Source organism: Myotis yumanensis, unplaced genomic scaffold, assembly GCF_028538775.1.
Source record: "Myotis yumanensis isolate MYYU_CA2020_CCGP unplaced genomic scaffold, mMyoYum1.0.hap1 SCAF_12, whole genome shotgun sequence".
In the NCBI taxonomy this organism is placed as follows: domain Eukaryota; kingdom Metazoa; phylum Chordata; class Mammalia; order Chiroptera; family Vespertilionidae; genus Myotis; species Myotis yumanensis.
In genome coordinates, this window is record NW_027223763.1 from 26,166,101 (window position 1) to 26,181,132 (window position 15,032).

Here is a 15,032-nt window from a genome sequence, read left to right on the forward strand (position 1 = left end):
CCCTGCAAGTTGGCTCCTGGGAAGTGACAAGCAGTGAGAACCAGCAAAAACAGCTGAATCACCAACTGCCTTGCCATTTGGGGCCATTCAGTGTTAGAGCTAATAGCCTCTCCACCCAATTAGCTCCAAGGCTCACTGGCTTACAGTCAGAACTATTAGTGATGGTTACATGGCATGCGTCAGCGATTTACCTGTCAGTTCCCTACACTAGAATGTCAGCACCATGACAGTAAGATATGGGTCCTTCATATGTCCCTTGGACTAAACACAGGTTCAAGAGCTGAGTAGGTTCTTGGCAAGTGTCTGATGAATGAATGAAAATGTAAACAGGATGCCACCAGACAGCAGAATTCTGTGACTCTGACAACCAGACAGATGCCCACCTTTCCCAGTTAGATGGCACCCTTCCCCAGGTCAGAGTTGATTCTTCAGCTCCCTTGTTCTGGATTCTTTTCCAACACCATCTTGCCTTAAGGAATTGGTCATAGTTGATGTTACAAAGGTTCAAAATGAGATCTCTAACACCCTTATCTCGTGAGCACCGGCAAAGTATCTCTTGAGAGAAGCCCTTTTGGCCAACAGGTCCTTAAACGGATTGGGGGCAGCCAGCCCTGCATCTGTCCCCGTCCATCTCAGATCCCGACCAATGCCCTCCCTACAGTCCAAGCACAGCCTGTTGCGTTGAGGCAGCCACTGTGATTGGCCTCCTCCACAAAACTCTGTGGTTTAACAGAAGCAGAAGTCCCACCTTGTTTGTTTCTGCTTTGTTTCTGTGAGCAAGTTACATAAACTCATCTTTAAAACGGGAATACTGCTTTTGCCTTCTGGGTTTTTGTGGAGATCTGGAGTTTCGTCCCACCTGCATGGCCAGGCGCTGGGGACACAGCAGGCCTAAGAATACAGGGAAGGCAGCTTCCCAGCTGCCATGGAGAAGTACACAAAGCGCAGCAGGGCGCAGCAGGGGCGGTGGCCTGCGCACATCCCCCCAAAGCAGCTTTCCCAACAACTAAGGTGACTTCCTGACCTGCCCGTCACGTCACGGTGAAGAATGATGAGAAGGTGAGCGTGGAGGTGTGGCAGTAGGAGGGAGTTGGAAGGCAGTTCCATTTCCAGTCTGCTCCTCCATCGGTCAAGCAAACCCTCCCCCACCTCCAGCTCCGGTATTTCTGGCTGCATTTCAGAAGTTTCCGAGGGCTCTGGGGGCTCAGAGGAGGAGTGGGCTCATTCTCTGGGGGAATTTGCACAAAGGTGACATTTGAACTGGATCTTAAAGGAAAAGAGCTCATCAGATGGGAAGTAGAACAAGGTTCTCCTGGCGGGGGAACAGCCTATGCAGAGGCGTGGAGAGTGGCCATGCGTAGTGTTTTGGGGAAATTAGCTGCCGGAGGGTAGAGCTTACAGAAAGAGAGGGTAGAAGATCCAGCTGGAGGACCTGGCAAGAGGCAGATCTTAGAGAGCCCTGAGTGTCCCATCTCGGTGTTGAAGAAATAATGCTAGTCACCAAAGACCAGGAAGGAACCTTCTGGAATTGGCCCAGCAAGAAGGGCTGAGTTCCTGGATGAGGCAGGGAGGCAGAGCCAGTGGGGAAGGATGGGTCAGTTGAGAAGGCTTTCAGGGATGAAACCCAAAGCCACGTCCATGTGGAGGCCTGCAAGAGTAGACAATGAGAGCTGTCTGTGTTTGCAGAAAGCCCTGTTGAAAGGGCAAAGCCTTATTCTTAGGAATCACCGGAAGCTCAAGGAGCACCCTCCTAGTTTACTGTCTCCCTGGTTCTTGCCAGGGCGGTACAGGTAGGCCTGCATTAAATACCTGCTAGACCGGTGAATGGTTAGATGATCTTGAATTCAGAGAATTCAGAGAAAACTGTTACTCACCATCAGCCTCTTAGCCGAAGCAAGTCCAGGGACTTTCTGGTGAGCAGCCAGATAGCCTCCCTTAACACTCCTCCCTCTCTCTGTCTCCCTGCCACAGCATCCAGCGCCGGCTGTCCCTCCAGCTCCCCATCCTCCACCACGCCTACCTCCCGTCCATTGGAGGTGTGGACGCCAGCTGTGTCAGCCCCTGCGTCAGCCCCACCGCCAGCCCCCGCCACAGACATGTGCCACCCTCCTTCCGAGTTATGGTCTCGGGCCTGTGAGGGTGGTAGGCCTGGGGCTGGGCCTCCCCCATGAGAGAACCACACAGAGCAGAGCAGGAACACTGTCGGATCTGGCTGCGGAGAAGCTGGGCGCCATGCTGGCCTTGCGGGACTCTTGGATGGCACTCAGGTGGACAGGATGGGGCGCACTTGGCACCTGACCTCGCGCCTTATTTGTGAAGTTTTTATTCTTTCACAAAGAAGAGGAATGGAAATGACTTCTTCCTTAATGTCTGCAAACAGGAGGAACTGAAATATTTGAAACTTTGAGAGAAAAAAACCTAGACAAGGAAAGAGTCACTAGAACTCCAGCTAGAAGTCGCTGCACAGCCTTGGGAAGAGGAAGGGCTGCTGGAGAAACGGCCTTCGCCTCTGCACACCCATTGCTGGCTGCAGACCCCAAGTCAGCCCTTCTCCCCTCTGGGGACGGAGGTGGGAAGGGCAGTCAGGCCCGCAGCTGCCAGTCCAGCCAACCAGCCTTCCTGGAGCAGGGAGCCCGCAGGAAGGGCAGCCAGGCACAGCTCTGCAGCAGGTGGCCCAGGGCCGGGGTGCGGGAGCAGGCTGGCTCACAGGCCTCCTGGTGGGACCTTACTCTCTGATAAATGCCACACATTAACACAATAACACCCGTTCTGAACCGTGGGGATTTAGGGCACGTCACTGCAGACACGCTCTGCAGCATTCACCAACAGTCGGTCATGCACCCACCTCATTGGCCATGTCCTTGTGTTTGTATCAGGTGTTCCTGGTAATAAGGGGGGCCACCTGAGCTAATCATGGGAGTCTGCTCCCAGCATACACAAAAAAGAAGGATTGTGCACTTTAACCTCTCTCATCAGGGCCCAAGGGCTTGCTGGGTTGTTGCTGTTATTGTTTTTTCCCACTGACTTTGTTTCTGACCAAAGTGAATCATGGGCATTCTTCTAGAAGACATCCCTGTACTCATAGGGGAAGGAGTTGCTAGCTGAGGGCTTCTCTCGGCTTCAGAAGGCATCCTTCAGTCCAGGCAAGCTGGTGAGCATCCTTCAGTCCAGGCAAGGCGGTCACAGGGGTGATCAGTCAGCACACTGTCACTCTTTCCTTGTAGTTGAACCCCAAAGAGCACCTCCTGAGAGTAAGACACACCTGGGTTCAAGTCTTTACTCCACTGCTGACTCCCTCCATGATCTTGGGCAGGTCACTAGCGTCTCTCTGAGCCTCAGTCTCCCCTCTCTAACAAGTTGGGCTTGAAATAATACCCACCCCTGCCTATCTCACCTGATCTCATGCAGGAAAGCTTCATACCAAACAATGAAGCGACCTGATCCGTGAGGAATCAGGATGACCGTGACCTTTAGCCCTCACAACAGCCAGGGGAGCGGCCCACAGAAGCTCCCAACACAGCCCTCTACCAGGATCAGCTGGCTGAAGAGAGGCTCCCTATGACCTTTGTGACCTTCCTAGACAGGTTCATTCTTTGCTGAAGAAAGGCCTGAATGACAACGTCCAGGACATCTGCACAACTGAGCAGTCGCTCACTCCCTAAAGAAACCGAATGGCAGCTTCCACAGGCAGGCAATAATCCCTTCCCAGACCACTGACGTCAGGAACATGCTGCCGCCACCGCCAGGCTTTGACAAAAGGGCCCACGGGGATCTTACCATCAACAACATTTCAGAACACCCTATTTCACGCAGTGTAGCTTTCCTCTCCCCTCCCCCAAAGAGAGGTTATGGAGGTACTGTAGCTTTTAGGGGGAAAAATGTTCACACATCACAGGTCAAGTTGAAGTCATTGTCTGTTTAGGCACTAAAAACCGGTGTTGTCACTCACTGTGTATTACAGTATTTACTTGCTTTCTTGATTTCACCAAAATCAGATTTAATTTAAAGGGTCACATTAATTTTTCAAAGAGAAAGAGACAATTCATTGTACATAATGTATACACACAAAAAAAATACCTGTAGAAATATTATTCCAGCATAGCAGGGAAAAAAGAAACAAAAGTATTGGACAGTCGGAGGTGAGTGTGTGCGTCTGTAACCCATTGTGACTCCTGAACGTGCACAGTCTTCTAGGTTAACCCACAAAGTACATTCTCTGTCTTACTGATACTGTAGGTTCACCCATTTTTTAAAATTTCCCTGCAAATAACAAGACCCACAGAAGTGACTCTAGCTATTTAACGGTCTGTTCTTTTATACGCAGCAAACACACCGCACATTTCTGAAAAGGCTTCATTCAGCCTGAGGTGTTTTCCAATGATGTTAGTGCACAAACGCTTTAAATTAGACTGGAACTGCCAGAATCAAATGTACATGAGGAATTTCTCGTCCCCCTATTGCATGGTATCAATTTTTAATAAATTGTTGCAAATTTGTTTTTATGAATAAAAGGGGAAAAACTGTCGTCTGTAATGCCTACTCTCAAGCCCAAAATGCAGGTCATTTCAGGCCATATTCCTCTGCTCAGAAACTCAAGGGACGGTTCTGGGGTTGCCTGCTCAGCATTGTTCCTTCCGAAGCTGCCCGCCCTGCCTTCTGCTGACAGCGCAGCCCTGTTACCATTTGGCACAGCTTCTGGCCACAGGTGATGGATCTAAAGTGGGAACCTGACCTGAGCTGGGCCAGTAAGTCCCTTCCCCAGGTCTCCTCCATGTAAAGCAATGTAGTCAGCCACAGAACAGAAAAATGAAGCCGGTCAAGAACAGCTGTTCCTGAAGGCCAGCAGCACCCTGAGCCTTCCCTGCTGGGGGGTGCAGGCCTTCCTTGGAATCTCCACTCCTCCAATAAATCACCCTTTTTGTCATGGTTGGTTCAAGTTCAAATCTCATCACTTGGAACGAAAAGGTTCCTGACTAATCGAGAAACCTTACTGTTCCCCCACACCCAGCCCTGACGCCCGCTCCAGACCATGACAGCCGGTGAGATTTGGCCTCCCCTAATCGGACAATAGCATGCTTCTTAGGCAGGAAACTGTTAGGGAAAATATCTTGACTCACCATGGGGGCAGGGGAGAGAGATTCTGGAAACAAGGCTAAAGAGAGGGCAACAGTTCGGTTAGAAAGGACTAGAAATTTGGGAGGGGAAGGAGAGAGAAAGGTGAGAGAGGACGGAAGCCAAGTTCAAGTAACATGGCAAAATGGCCAAAAGACCTTTAAGAACAGAGAAGTCAAACATTTGATTTTAAGTCATTTGTGTTGCTATGAAGTAAACCCTCTCCTTCACTTCACCCCCCTCCTGCAGAATGTCCCTTAAAACCTTCAGTAACCTTTACTATACAAGCAAAAGTCTTGTGGATTTGGGTGGAAATGAAAGAAAGAGACAAATACTTCTTGGATTTAGGTGGAGGCCAAAGTGGGGATAGAAGAAGTAAACCACACGGTGCAGAGGGAAAATACGCTCCCTGCACAGGCAGGAACGTGGAGCCGCAGGTGATCATCAGCTCCCGGAAAATCACAGGAGCCTCGGAAAGGCACAGGAATGGGAAGTATGGGTTATCCCCTCTAGATCTCGCTGGCCATCATCACCCTTGCTGACATCTAGGTTATCTAAGTAACAGGAAACATTTTCTCCTGTAGAGCCATATATCTCCAAGGTCCTGAAGGCAAAGGTAGAAATCCTAGAAAGCAAGACAAGTAACACCATGCTCACCTACCTCACAAAATAAATTCCATGCTCACAGCTTTGGAATAGAGTGAAACTGGAGAAGCTGCCCGCCTGCAGAGCTATTAGCTTGGCCGTCTTTGCTCCCAAGGTCATGGCTGCTCTCTTGCTCGGGTCCACCAGCCTGTTACTGGAGAGTTCTGGCACATGGGGAGTTAGGGCTCTGAGCCAAGAGGAAACACATTTGCTTTTTCTCCGTCTGAATCCCAATGGAACAGACCCAGGGCAGTATTTTTCAAACTTGGAAATTGTAGAGACACCTTTTAAGACATGGTGTTGACTTCGATTGTTTTTATAAAGCAAATTACCTAAATATGTTCAAACTAGATATAAACACATGCTTACATCCTTCATGTAAAAGCCACATAAATTTATAAATTAAATGCAAACAAAATGACAAAACCAATAGAAAACATATTAACAACACTGATTTAATGGGACAAATGAGCTTTTGCTGAAAAATGAATTGCAGCTCACTGTGCGAGCGTAGCACCAACTGCTCCCGGGCACATTCCTTTGAATTCCGCCTGCCTGGTGTGATGACTCAATTATCACACTGCTTTTCCTTATTTAAACTACTGTGACAACTTCATTTATTCAGCAGGACATGATGTCACTTGGCCCTCACTCAGCTCTAACACATCACTTCTCTATTCAATCCACCTTTGCTTTTTTCTCACGAGCCTTTGACAGTCATGAGGCCCCTCAGATAACACACACAAATCAAACGGTGATTGAGTGCTGATGCTCATTAAACGCTAGGCTTAGTGCTTTGCAGGCATAATCTCATTTAGATCTTACGGGGACTCTAGAGCAGGAACAATTACTGCTGCCCTTTTGCAACTAGACACCGGCACCGAAGGTGAGTGCGGTCCTGGGTCACACAGCGGGAATGATAGAGAAGGAATTTGACGCTAGAGCACACCCTCTTACCACTTCCTTAAACTGCCTCCTCAGAACTAGCTGGATTCAGATCACCCAGAACATGCCAATTTAATTTATTTTAGATTACCTTAAAATTAAAACACAATTGTTTAATGTATACATTTGCACACCTCTGAGATTCATCAAGTGATGCGATTTGAACTTGAATAGACTGAGGCCATAAACCCAGTCTGGGCACCTCTGGCCCAGGCAACGTGAGAGGGGGAAACCCTTACTGCGCTGAGGCCCAGGCAAGCCAACAACATGGAAGAAGCAGAAACAAAGCTCTCCCAAGTTGCTCATCGCCCATATCCCCCCTGACCACTGCATCTGGAGCATTCAAGCCTCCAAGATCTGACAGAAGGATTCTGCCAGCATCCAAAGGCAAGATAGAAGATGCTCACCCTTCTGGGGGAAATGCCAGCCCTGGATCTGATAGTCACTGCTTGGAAATGACCAGGCTGGCAAATGCTATCAACAGTAGGTCAGAAAAAAAATATGATGGAGTATATTCACAGAGTGGAATATTATACAGCAGTGAGAATGGAAAAAACTACAACTACATGTGACAATATTAATGAATCTAAAAAATATGTAGAGTGAAAGAAGCCAGACATAAAAGAGAGTATATTGTAAGATTCTTTAATAAGTTTAAAAAGAAGCAAAACTAATTTTTAGACATCAGAACAGTGGTTACCCTGGGTGGGGAAGGTGGTGTGAGGAGGGCTTCTGGGTGCTAGTAATGTTCTGGCTCTTGATCTGAGCAGTGTTTACAGGCCTGTGTTCACTACATAAAAATTCTTTGAGCCCTAGCCTGTTTGGCTCAGTGGCTAGAGCATCAGCCTGTGGAACAAAGGGTCCCGGGTTCAATTCTGGTCCAGGGCATATTTTAGTTGCATATCTTGGTAGCAGGCTACTCCCTGGCCCAGTTCCTGATCGGGGCTCGTGCAGGAGGCAACCAATCAATGGGTTTCTCTCACATTGATGTTTCTCTCTGTCTTTCCCTCTCTCTTCCACTCTCCCTAAATATCAATGGAAAATTATCCTTGGGTGAGGATTAACAACAGAAAAAAATTTCTTTGAGCTGTACACTTATGATGTGTGATTATATGTGTATAGTAACACACATACATATCACACATATGTATATTTTATATATTATACTAGTGGCCTGGTGCACAGATTCATGCACATTGAAAGGAAATTAATTAGAAAGTGGCCAGTGGGATGGGACTGGGTGAGACGGGGCTGGACATGCCCTAGAGCCAACCTCCTGCAGTCCCTCCCTGGCCAGCTGCACTTGGGGCAGCGCTGTGGCTCGAAGGGCATCTGCGGTCACTGCAGCTCGGCAGTAAACCAGATTTGGAGCCAACAGTGCCCCAACAACAACATAACCCATGACCGAAGGTGGAATCACACAGCCAAGGAATTGGGCTCACTCCTCTCTGGTACTGGGGTGTGTCACCCAAGAACCGCCACCACCAAGTCACTGCAGCTCGGCAGCTCCTGCGTTGAGCAACTACCCTCTGGTGGTCAGTGCGCGTCATACCTACCGAACGGTTGGATGGTCGAACGGTCACTTAGCCTTTTATATGTAGATTTACACATAAAAATATAAATATGTATATGTTACATATACATATTTTTGTAAAAATCATATACTAGTATATATATAAAGAAATCACACATAATGTATTATATACTTCAATAAAATATGCCTTTTCCTGGACAGTAAAAAAACACCCATTAGAGTCTATGAAGATTCTGCAGCATAAAGACAAATAGCACACAACAAGCTGAGGCTGAACATACTTTGGGAAAAGGTTTTCTGCAGGAAACAGAAGTAAATGCCAAATCTCATCTGCATCTGCTCTAGTCTTGAGAAAAATTAGTAAAACCTCATTTCCATGAGGCAAGAGATTTTATAGATAAATTGATGAGACAATGGGCTGAAAAGAAAAAAAGAAAAGGTGGGGAAGGAAAGAGGGAGGAGGGATGGAGGGAAAATTCTAGGATGGAGGCAGTGTCAAATTTAACTCCTTCCCTCTCCCAGTTTCTTGCTGCAAATCACCTCTCCACCTCAATAGGGGAAAATCCTCATACCATCTTCCCCACTACCCATCCCCACCAAGGGTAACCACATGCCAAGCATGTTTGATAGTGTTTATAGAATCTTGAATAAAAATAAGAGAGTTTAGAAAATGATCTGGTACAAATGAATGTTGGTCCCTACCAGCTCAAAGACCCTAGGATTCCTAGAACTCAGGCTAATTCTAGTAGCTAACACTTGCCAAATGCTTTCTATGGGCCAGACACTGTGTAAGCACTTTATGTGGTTTACCTCACATAATCATGTAATAACACTATGCGGTTGGTGCCATAATTATCCTGCTATACAAATGAAGAAACTCAGGCAGAGAGGCTAAGTAACTATGTCCAAGGTCAGACATCTGTGATTATAGAGCCAGAATTCAAATACAGACCGTCTAACTCTGGGACACTAGAGAAGTGATGAAGGTACCACCAAGATTTGATATTTAATTTCCCATGAGAATTTTCTCTCCCCACCCATTAAATGTTGCTCCTGTATTTCTTACCAAGCATACCAAGAACATAAAACACAGAAGTCTAGTTGTTTTTTTTTATTCCTCTGGCTTATAAATTTGTGAAAATTAAACTAAAATATTCTCTCATGTTATTTGATTCTTTAAAATAAAACAAAGTTAAAAGCAAGTTTCCCTGGAACCAACATTCCTTTTGTATAATCTGGTTTACATTCAGAATTTGAAATGGGATATAAAATAGAACATGTTCAATGTATGCACTGTCAGGTCATTTCTTTCAAGATTCTATAACTAAGTGCTGTAAAACATGTGCTTGATGTGTAGAACTGAATTTCCATGAGGCTCAGTCATATAAAATTGGACTGATGGAGTAGACATTTGTTACAATGATCCTGCCAAGTAGCTGGGGAGCCAATTTTGACCTTGAATGCCATGTTAAATGTTGTTTATCTGTTTTTAATATTTTATAGGAAAACTGCCAATGAGAACCTTGTTTGCAAATGACTTGTAGGTTTAAATGAACCTAATTCCTTTAAACATTATCTATTTGAAAGTAATGTGCCAAATAAACATGAATCCTTGGGTTTTATCAATTGAAAATGATATTACTCAAAAATAGGTGTGTTAGGAAGTATATCATGATGTTTTGTTCACCAGAAAGCCTAACATTTTTTTTTTACTTCTGTGGTTTATTTTTATTTTCTTTCCTGTCTCCCCCAGGCCTCAGAAATGCCACCATATAGAGCCCAGTAGCAGTTAGCTCAGCTCCAAGCTTCCCCGTGGGTAAGAAAGGGTGGAGAGAAGGGAGTCACTCCTGAGTCTCCATGCTTTCCTCCTCCTCTCCTTGAGGTGGTTCTTCTGTATTCTCCTTCTCTTCCTCTTCTTCCTTCTTCTCTGGTGGCTTCTCATACGTCTTTTCTGAAGGTGTCACTATCACTCCATCCCAGGTAGATATTTCAGAAGCAAGATAGCTGGCATCACCCTCCTGGCCACGGATCTTCCTAAAGCCACCATGTGAGAGGATTCGGACCAGAGTCTGAGCTGTGTAGCAGACCATGTCCTGCTGTTCCAAAGTCATGACCGTGTGTACTCTGAAGTTGCCACTCTCACAGGGGTCTGTGATACCCATTGACCCTGGCAAGAACAGTCAGTCCTGCAGCCAGAATCTGCAAGCAACGCCTGTATGCCACATGGAGGGCCAAAGGCTGTCTGGTGGGATTGTTCATCACGGCATAGTGCCCGAGTAGGTCAAGGATCCAGGGTGTGAGGGGCTCAAAGCCAGGAAAACGAATCCTCAGGTCCTTCAGAAGTCTGATGAGAACTTTAACTGTGGACTGAGAAGCGTTTTCTTCAAACCAGCGAGCATGTCGGATGGCTGCTGAGGCACTCTGCAACACCTTGATGTCCAAATGGAGTTCTGGATCCAGTTTTCGGAGATTGAGTGCCACTGTTGTAGTGAGAATCTTCACTGTAGCATCGGAAGAACTGATCTCAAAGCCAGTTCCATTGGTCAGCATGGTCAAAACCTCAGAAGGATCCCGTGCTCTTAGGCTTTCCACGGCTTTGTTCCCGAGGGCAGCAACAGCTTCCAACATTGGCAAAATCTTTAGGATTACCACCAGGTCAGCCACATGATGTCCTGTAGTCATTGTTCCCTTTTTATATGATCCAACCTGTTGCACTTCTTCAATTTGCAGTTCAAATGTCCCTGGAGCCACAATCAAATTGTCAATCACATTGTTTATTTTTGTCACCAGAGAAAGGATAGAGGCCTGTTCAGCAGAATTAGGAGCAAGGTCCTGATTTCTTTTCAGCAATGCCTCACTGAAGGAAGCTTCATCAGGTGCTGGCTTAACCCGAGGGAAGGCCATTTCACACAAATAGAAATCAAATGGGATTTGGGGCACAAAGGGCCTGAACCCTCCTCCCGGGCCTCCTCGGGAACCAAAGCGCCCGCCACGACCTCGGCCTCTGTCGCCCCTCATGGCGCCCTAGATCCTGAACCAAGCCTTGTTGGGGTCCAACCCCAGCAGGTCCAGGGGTTCCCAAAGGTGTGGACGGAGTCAGCGAAGAAGGAATGACACAGTGGCAGCGTTCAGTTGATCAGCAGCCTAGCCAGATTCTGTAGCCAGGATCTCCAGCCAGGTTCTGTGTGTTATTGTCTTATTACATCTGTATTTATACCAGTTGATTTTAATCCTATCAATTTCTATTCCGAAGGTTAGGGCGTTTCTTATCTCCATTCCAGGGAGTAAAGATTATGTAGCTTAAGCCTGATTGTTCATAGTTAAAGTGATTAACTACCCGCCTGACACTTAGTTAAGAGGTGCTATTCCCTTCCTAACTTCAGGGAAAAACCCCTACCTGGGGAAACAACCTTTCTCGGAGAGGTGACCTTGGTTAGAACACATAGCGCCAAGAAGGGGAGCAAACATACTAAGAACAGTATGCCATATACGCCAGGTCCCTTGAAACATATGCTGTGCAGATGTTTCTTCCCTGCAGCAACTGTGTCGAGCAGCAAGGATGGACCAGCTTCCGGCAAATCCTAACATTTTTAAACATATTTTCAATAATACTGTACTCTTTCCTTCACAAGAGAATTAAAACTATCCCATAGTAAAAGAAAAACTTCAACATGGAAAACACCTCCAAATAACTTAAAATATAATGTTTGTTAGAGCATGTAATAAACCCTTATTGAACATGAAGAAACACAGGATTTTGTTGATAATCTGTTTCTCTTGCCTTCACTAAATAAGTGTGTTGAAGGAATATGTAAGATATGTTGTTTTTAAGGATGTCAGATTATTAACCTGCCTGTTTGGGTTCTGCTGTGGGAGGGTTATTCCTGAGTGCCTTTTGACAAAAAAGCTTGGGAACACCTAATGCGGACAAGGGCAGTACACCACCACGGCCACTAGGTGGCACTTCGGGACAACCGCTTGCTCTGCAGCTAACAACAACCTCCGAGGAGGGGAGGGATATTGACTATATTTTGATGTAATTACCAGAAGTGTATCCATTAGGATATACAGCAATTAATGCATTTAGATCAACAGGAGTTCCTCTCTAATGTCCCTAAAACTCAAATATTACACATCATCTTTCCAACCTTACTGTCATAAACATACTATTTTTACCTAAATAAGTTTTGCGAAAATAGTTTTGTGGCCTGCTTTTTCAACCTAATATTTTCCGTAGAATTCCATATCCTTCTGCAAAAAGTACCCAATCAGTTACTTAACCAATTTCAGATTTTTGGTCATTTATATTCCTTCCAGTTTTTTTGAAATAATAAGTAATGCTATAATCGAACATATTTGTCAGCTAAAGGGAGAGAAGCGGCTAAGAAAGGGCCAGAGGGGTGGACGGAAATGGGTTCCACGGCCCAAATGGAAGAACGCGCCCTAGACTGGAAGGAAGGGGCGAGTAAAGGGCAAGAGAGTGGAATGAGGCGGGAAGTTGAGCGAGTTGGGGTCTGGGTACATTTATTCTTTATTAGTTCGTACAAAATTACTGACCCAACCCCGCCCAGCAGCGCAGCAGCCAGCCGGGCGCCCTGTATTATGCAACCGGCGCCGGAAGGTGGTGAGCTGGGGCTGGGACACCGGAGGGGAAGGCCGCCGCGCTCGGCTGAGAGCCACGAAGGCGCAGAACCAACGCGAAGAGAAGAGGTGGACGCCGAACCCACGAGCCCCACTCGCCCGGCAACACCGGAAGTGGCGTCTCTCTCAGCCAATGGGCGCGCGATGCGCCGTCCGACGGAGACCCGCGCGGCGCCTGGGGAGTAAGGGCGGCGGCCCCTCGGCGTGAGGCCCTATCCTCCGACATTACTACGCGAGCTACCAGGACAGTCCAGTCAGTGACAGGCGTCCCTTCCCGTTCCTCTCCCGCCCGTTAACCGAGCTCAGTGACACCACGCCTCCAGCCAGAGGCCCTCCTCAGGCCCGGCCGCTGCCCTCAGTTAAGATGGCTGACTGGCGGGCGCAAAACCCGGAAGTGGGCGGGGCAGGAGGAGCCTGCGGGGGCGTGTCGGTGGGCGTGGTCTGGTTTCCGAAGGCGGGTGGCTCGCCGCCCTACTGGGCTTTCGGTCGGTGAGGCGCTCACCGCCGCGGGTCACCACTGCGCCCGCGCTCGCTCCCGGATCGCCCTGAGAGGCTCCGCGATTCGTCCCAAGTCGGGCTGCGGTCCTCCGGTCCCTGCGCGGTCAGAGCGGCGATGGAGGGCGCCCGGGAGAAACCCCCGGAGCCTAGCTCCTCTGCCCTCGGGTCCCGAGAGCCTGCCGGCTTGGCCGGGGGCGCCGAGGTGCTGCCTCCCGAGGAGTCAGAGGGCTGCGCCCGGCCCCCGGAGACGGCCCCCAAGAAACTCTGCGGATACTTAAGCAAGTTTGGCGGCAAGGGGCCCATCCGGGGCTGGAAGTCCCGCTGGTTCTTCTACGACGAGAGGAAGTGTCACCTGTATTACTCGCGGACCGCGCAGGATGCCAACCCCCTGGACAGCATCGACCTCGCCAGTGCGGTCTTCGACTGCAAGGCGGACGCCGAGGAGGGAACTTTCGAAATCAAGACTCCCGGCCGGATTATTACCCTGAAGGTAAATGGGGCGGTTTCCGCCTCGGAAGCAGGGATGGGTTACTCGGGCGCGGCCGGGCGCCGGGGGCGGTCACAGTAAACTTACCGGGAATATCATCCCCGGTCCTGATCCCCGTGAACCCTGGGTGCCCAGGCCTTTGGGATTTCGGACGCGCATTCACGCCCAGCTCCTCGCTGGGTTCCCACAACAAAGGCAGGAGTGTGGGGTCCACAGTTCGGGTTAGGAAACTGAGTCAGAGAGATGGAGTGACCGGCCCCGCCTCGGGCGCCCAGTTGCGTGTGTGTGTGTGGGGGGGGGGGGGGGGGGCCGTTCCTGGGATCTCATAGTCTCACTTCCTCTCGGGACCAGTACCGCAGCAGAACTTCGGGGACTTGGGGCTGACGGATAGTCAGCATAGGAGCTTGCAGTCCTCTCTCGAGACCTAGATTCCAAATCACTTTCCTTGATGTTCTGGCCGGAAGGAATGGATGCTGAGAAAATGTTGGCAGGGACTGGGAGGTCAACATTGAGGTTTCACCGATCAGCTCAGGTTGTGCATCCGGGCACATCCAAGCCTGCTTCCCCTCCCAGTAGGTTTTGTGTAATCCTGTTTGACCCCGAGAGCCTGAAACGGTGGAAAGGCCATGTGCTTTGACGTCAGACAGGACTGGATTCAAATTCTAAGTCAGCTGCTTAGTAGCTGTATGGCCCTGGGCAAGTCCCTTAACCTCTCGGAATGTAGGTAGTTTTTGAGATTTAAAACAAGATATGTGAAGCATCTGGAACAGCAAAGGCACCTACAAATTGTTGAAATACTCCCCAGCACCTAGAATACCACCTGGAACCTGGAGGGTGCTCAGTCAATGTTTGTTGGGTGGACGCACTTGGTGGTGGAGCCAAAAGGAGGTGCCCCAGAACTTAATTGGAAAGACAGATCTGCACTTTGAAATAAGAGTTCCAGGATTCACGCTCTGAATTACAAATGTGTCAGGAGACAGCCTTCCCCACTGCATCCCATCTTCCCAGCCCTCCACCCTTACCTCCAGCCAACTGGGCATCTATGGAGGCCCCTGGATGCAGCCCACAGCCTCCACTCTCCTTTACAACCAGGCCAGCATGGGGACACCAGGTAAAATAATGGAAACCAGGAACTTCAGGCCAGGCAAGGCAGGCATTTCACAGGTCATG

The 15,032-nt window shown here is 48.5% G+C and overlaps 2 protein-coding genes and 1 pseudogene across 4 annotated transcripts in view; 2 read left to right on the forward strand and 1 right to left on the reverse strand.

Annotated features, from left to right (window-relative positions):
* Positions 1-4,525, forward strand: part of GABBR2 (gamma-aminobutyric acid type B receptor subunit 2) — a 314,564-nt gene extending 310,039 nt beyond the window's left edge. The window contains exon 19 of the mRNA XM_070431092.1: positions 1,972-4,525. Coding sequence (XP_070287193.1) covers positions 1,972-2,137 — 166 coding nt within the window. The 3' untranslated portion in view covers positions 2,138-4,525. The remainder of the gene's footprint in view (positions 1-1,971) is intronic.
* A 5,493-nt stretch (positions 4,526-10,018) lies between these two features.
* Positions 10,019-11,267, reverse strand: LOC139020466 (interleukin enhancer-binding factor 2 pseudogene; annotated as a pseudogene).
* A 2,105-nt stretch (positions 11,268-13,372) lies between these two features.
* Positions 13,373-15,032, forward strand: part of TBC1D2 (TBC1 domain family member 2) — a 42,532-nt gene continuing 40,872 nt past the window's right edge. For 2 of the 3 annotated variants that reach the window (XM_070431099.1, XM_070431094.1), the window contains exon 1: positions 13,373-13,865. In XM_070431099.1, coding sequence (XP_070287200.1) covers positions 13,491-13,865 — 375 coding nt within the window. In that variant the 5' untranslated portion in view covers positions 13,373-13,490. The remainder of the gene's footprint in view (positions 13,866-15,032) is intronic. The other variant, XM_070431096.1, reaches the window with a different exon arrangement.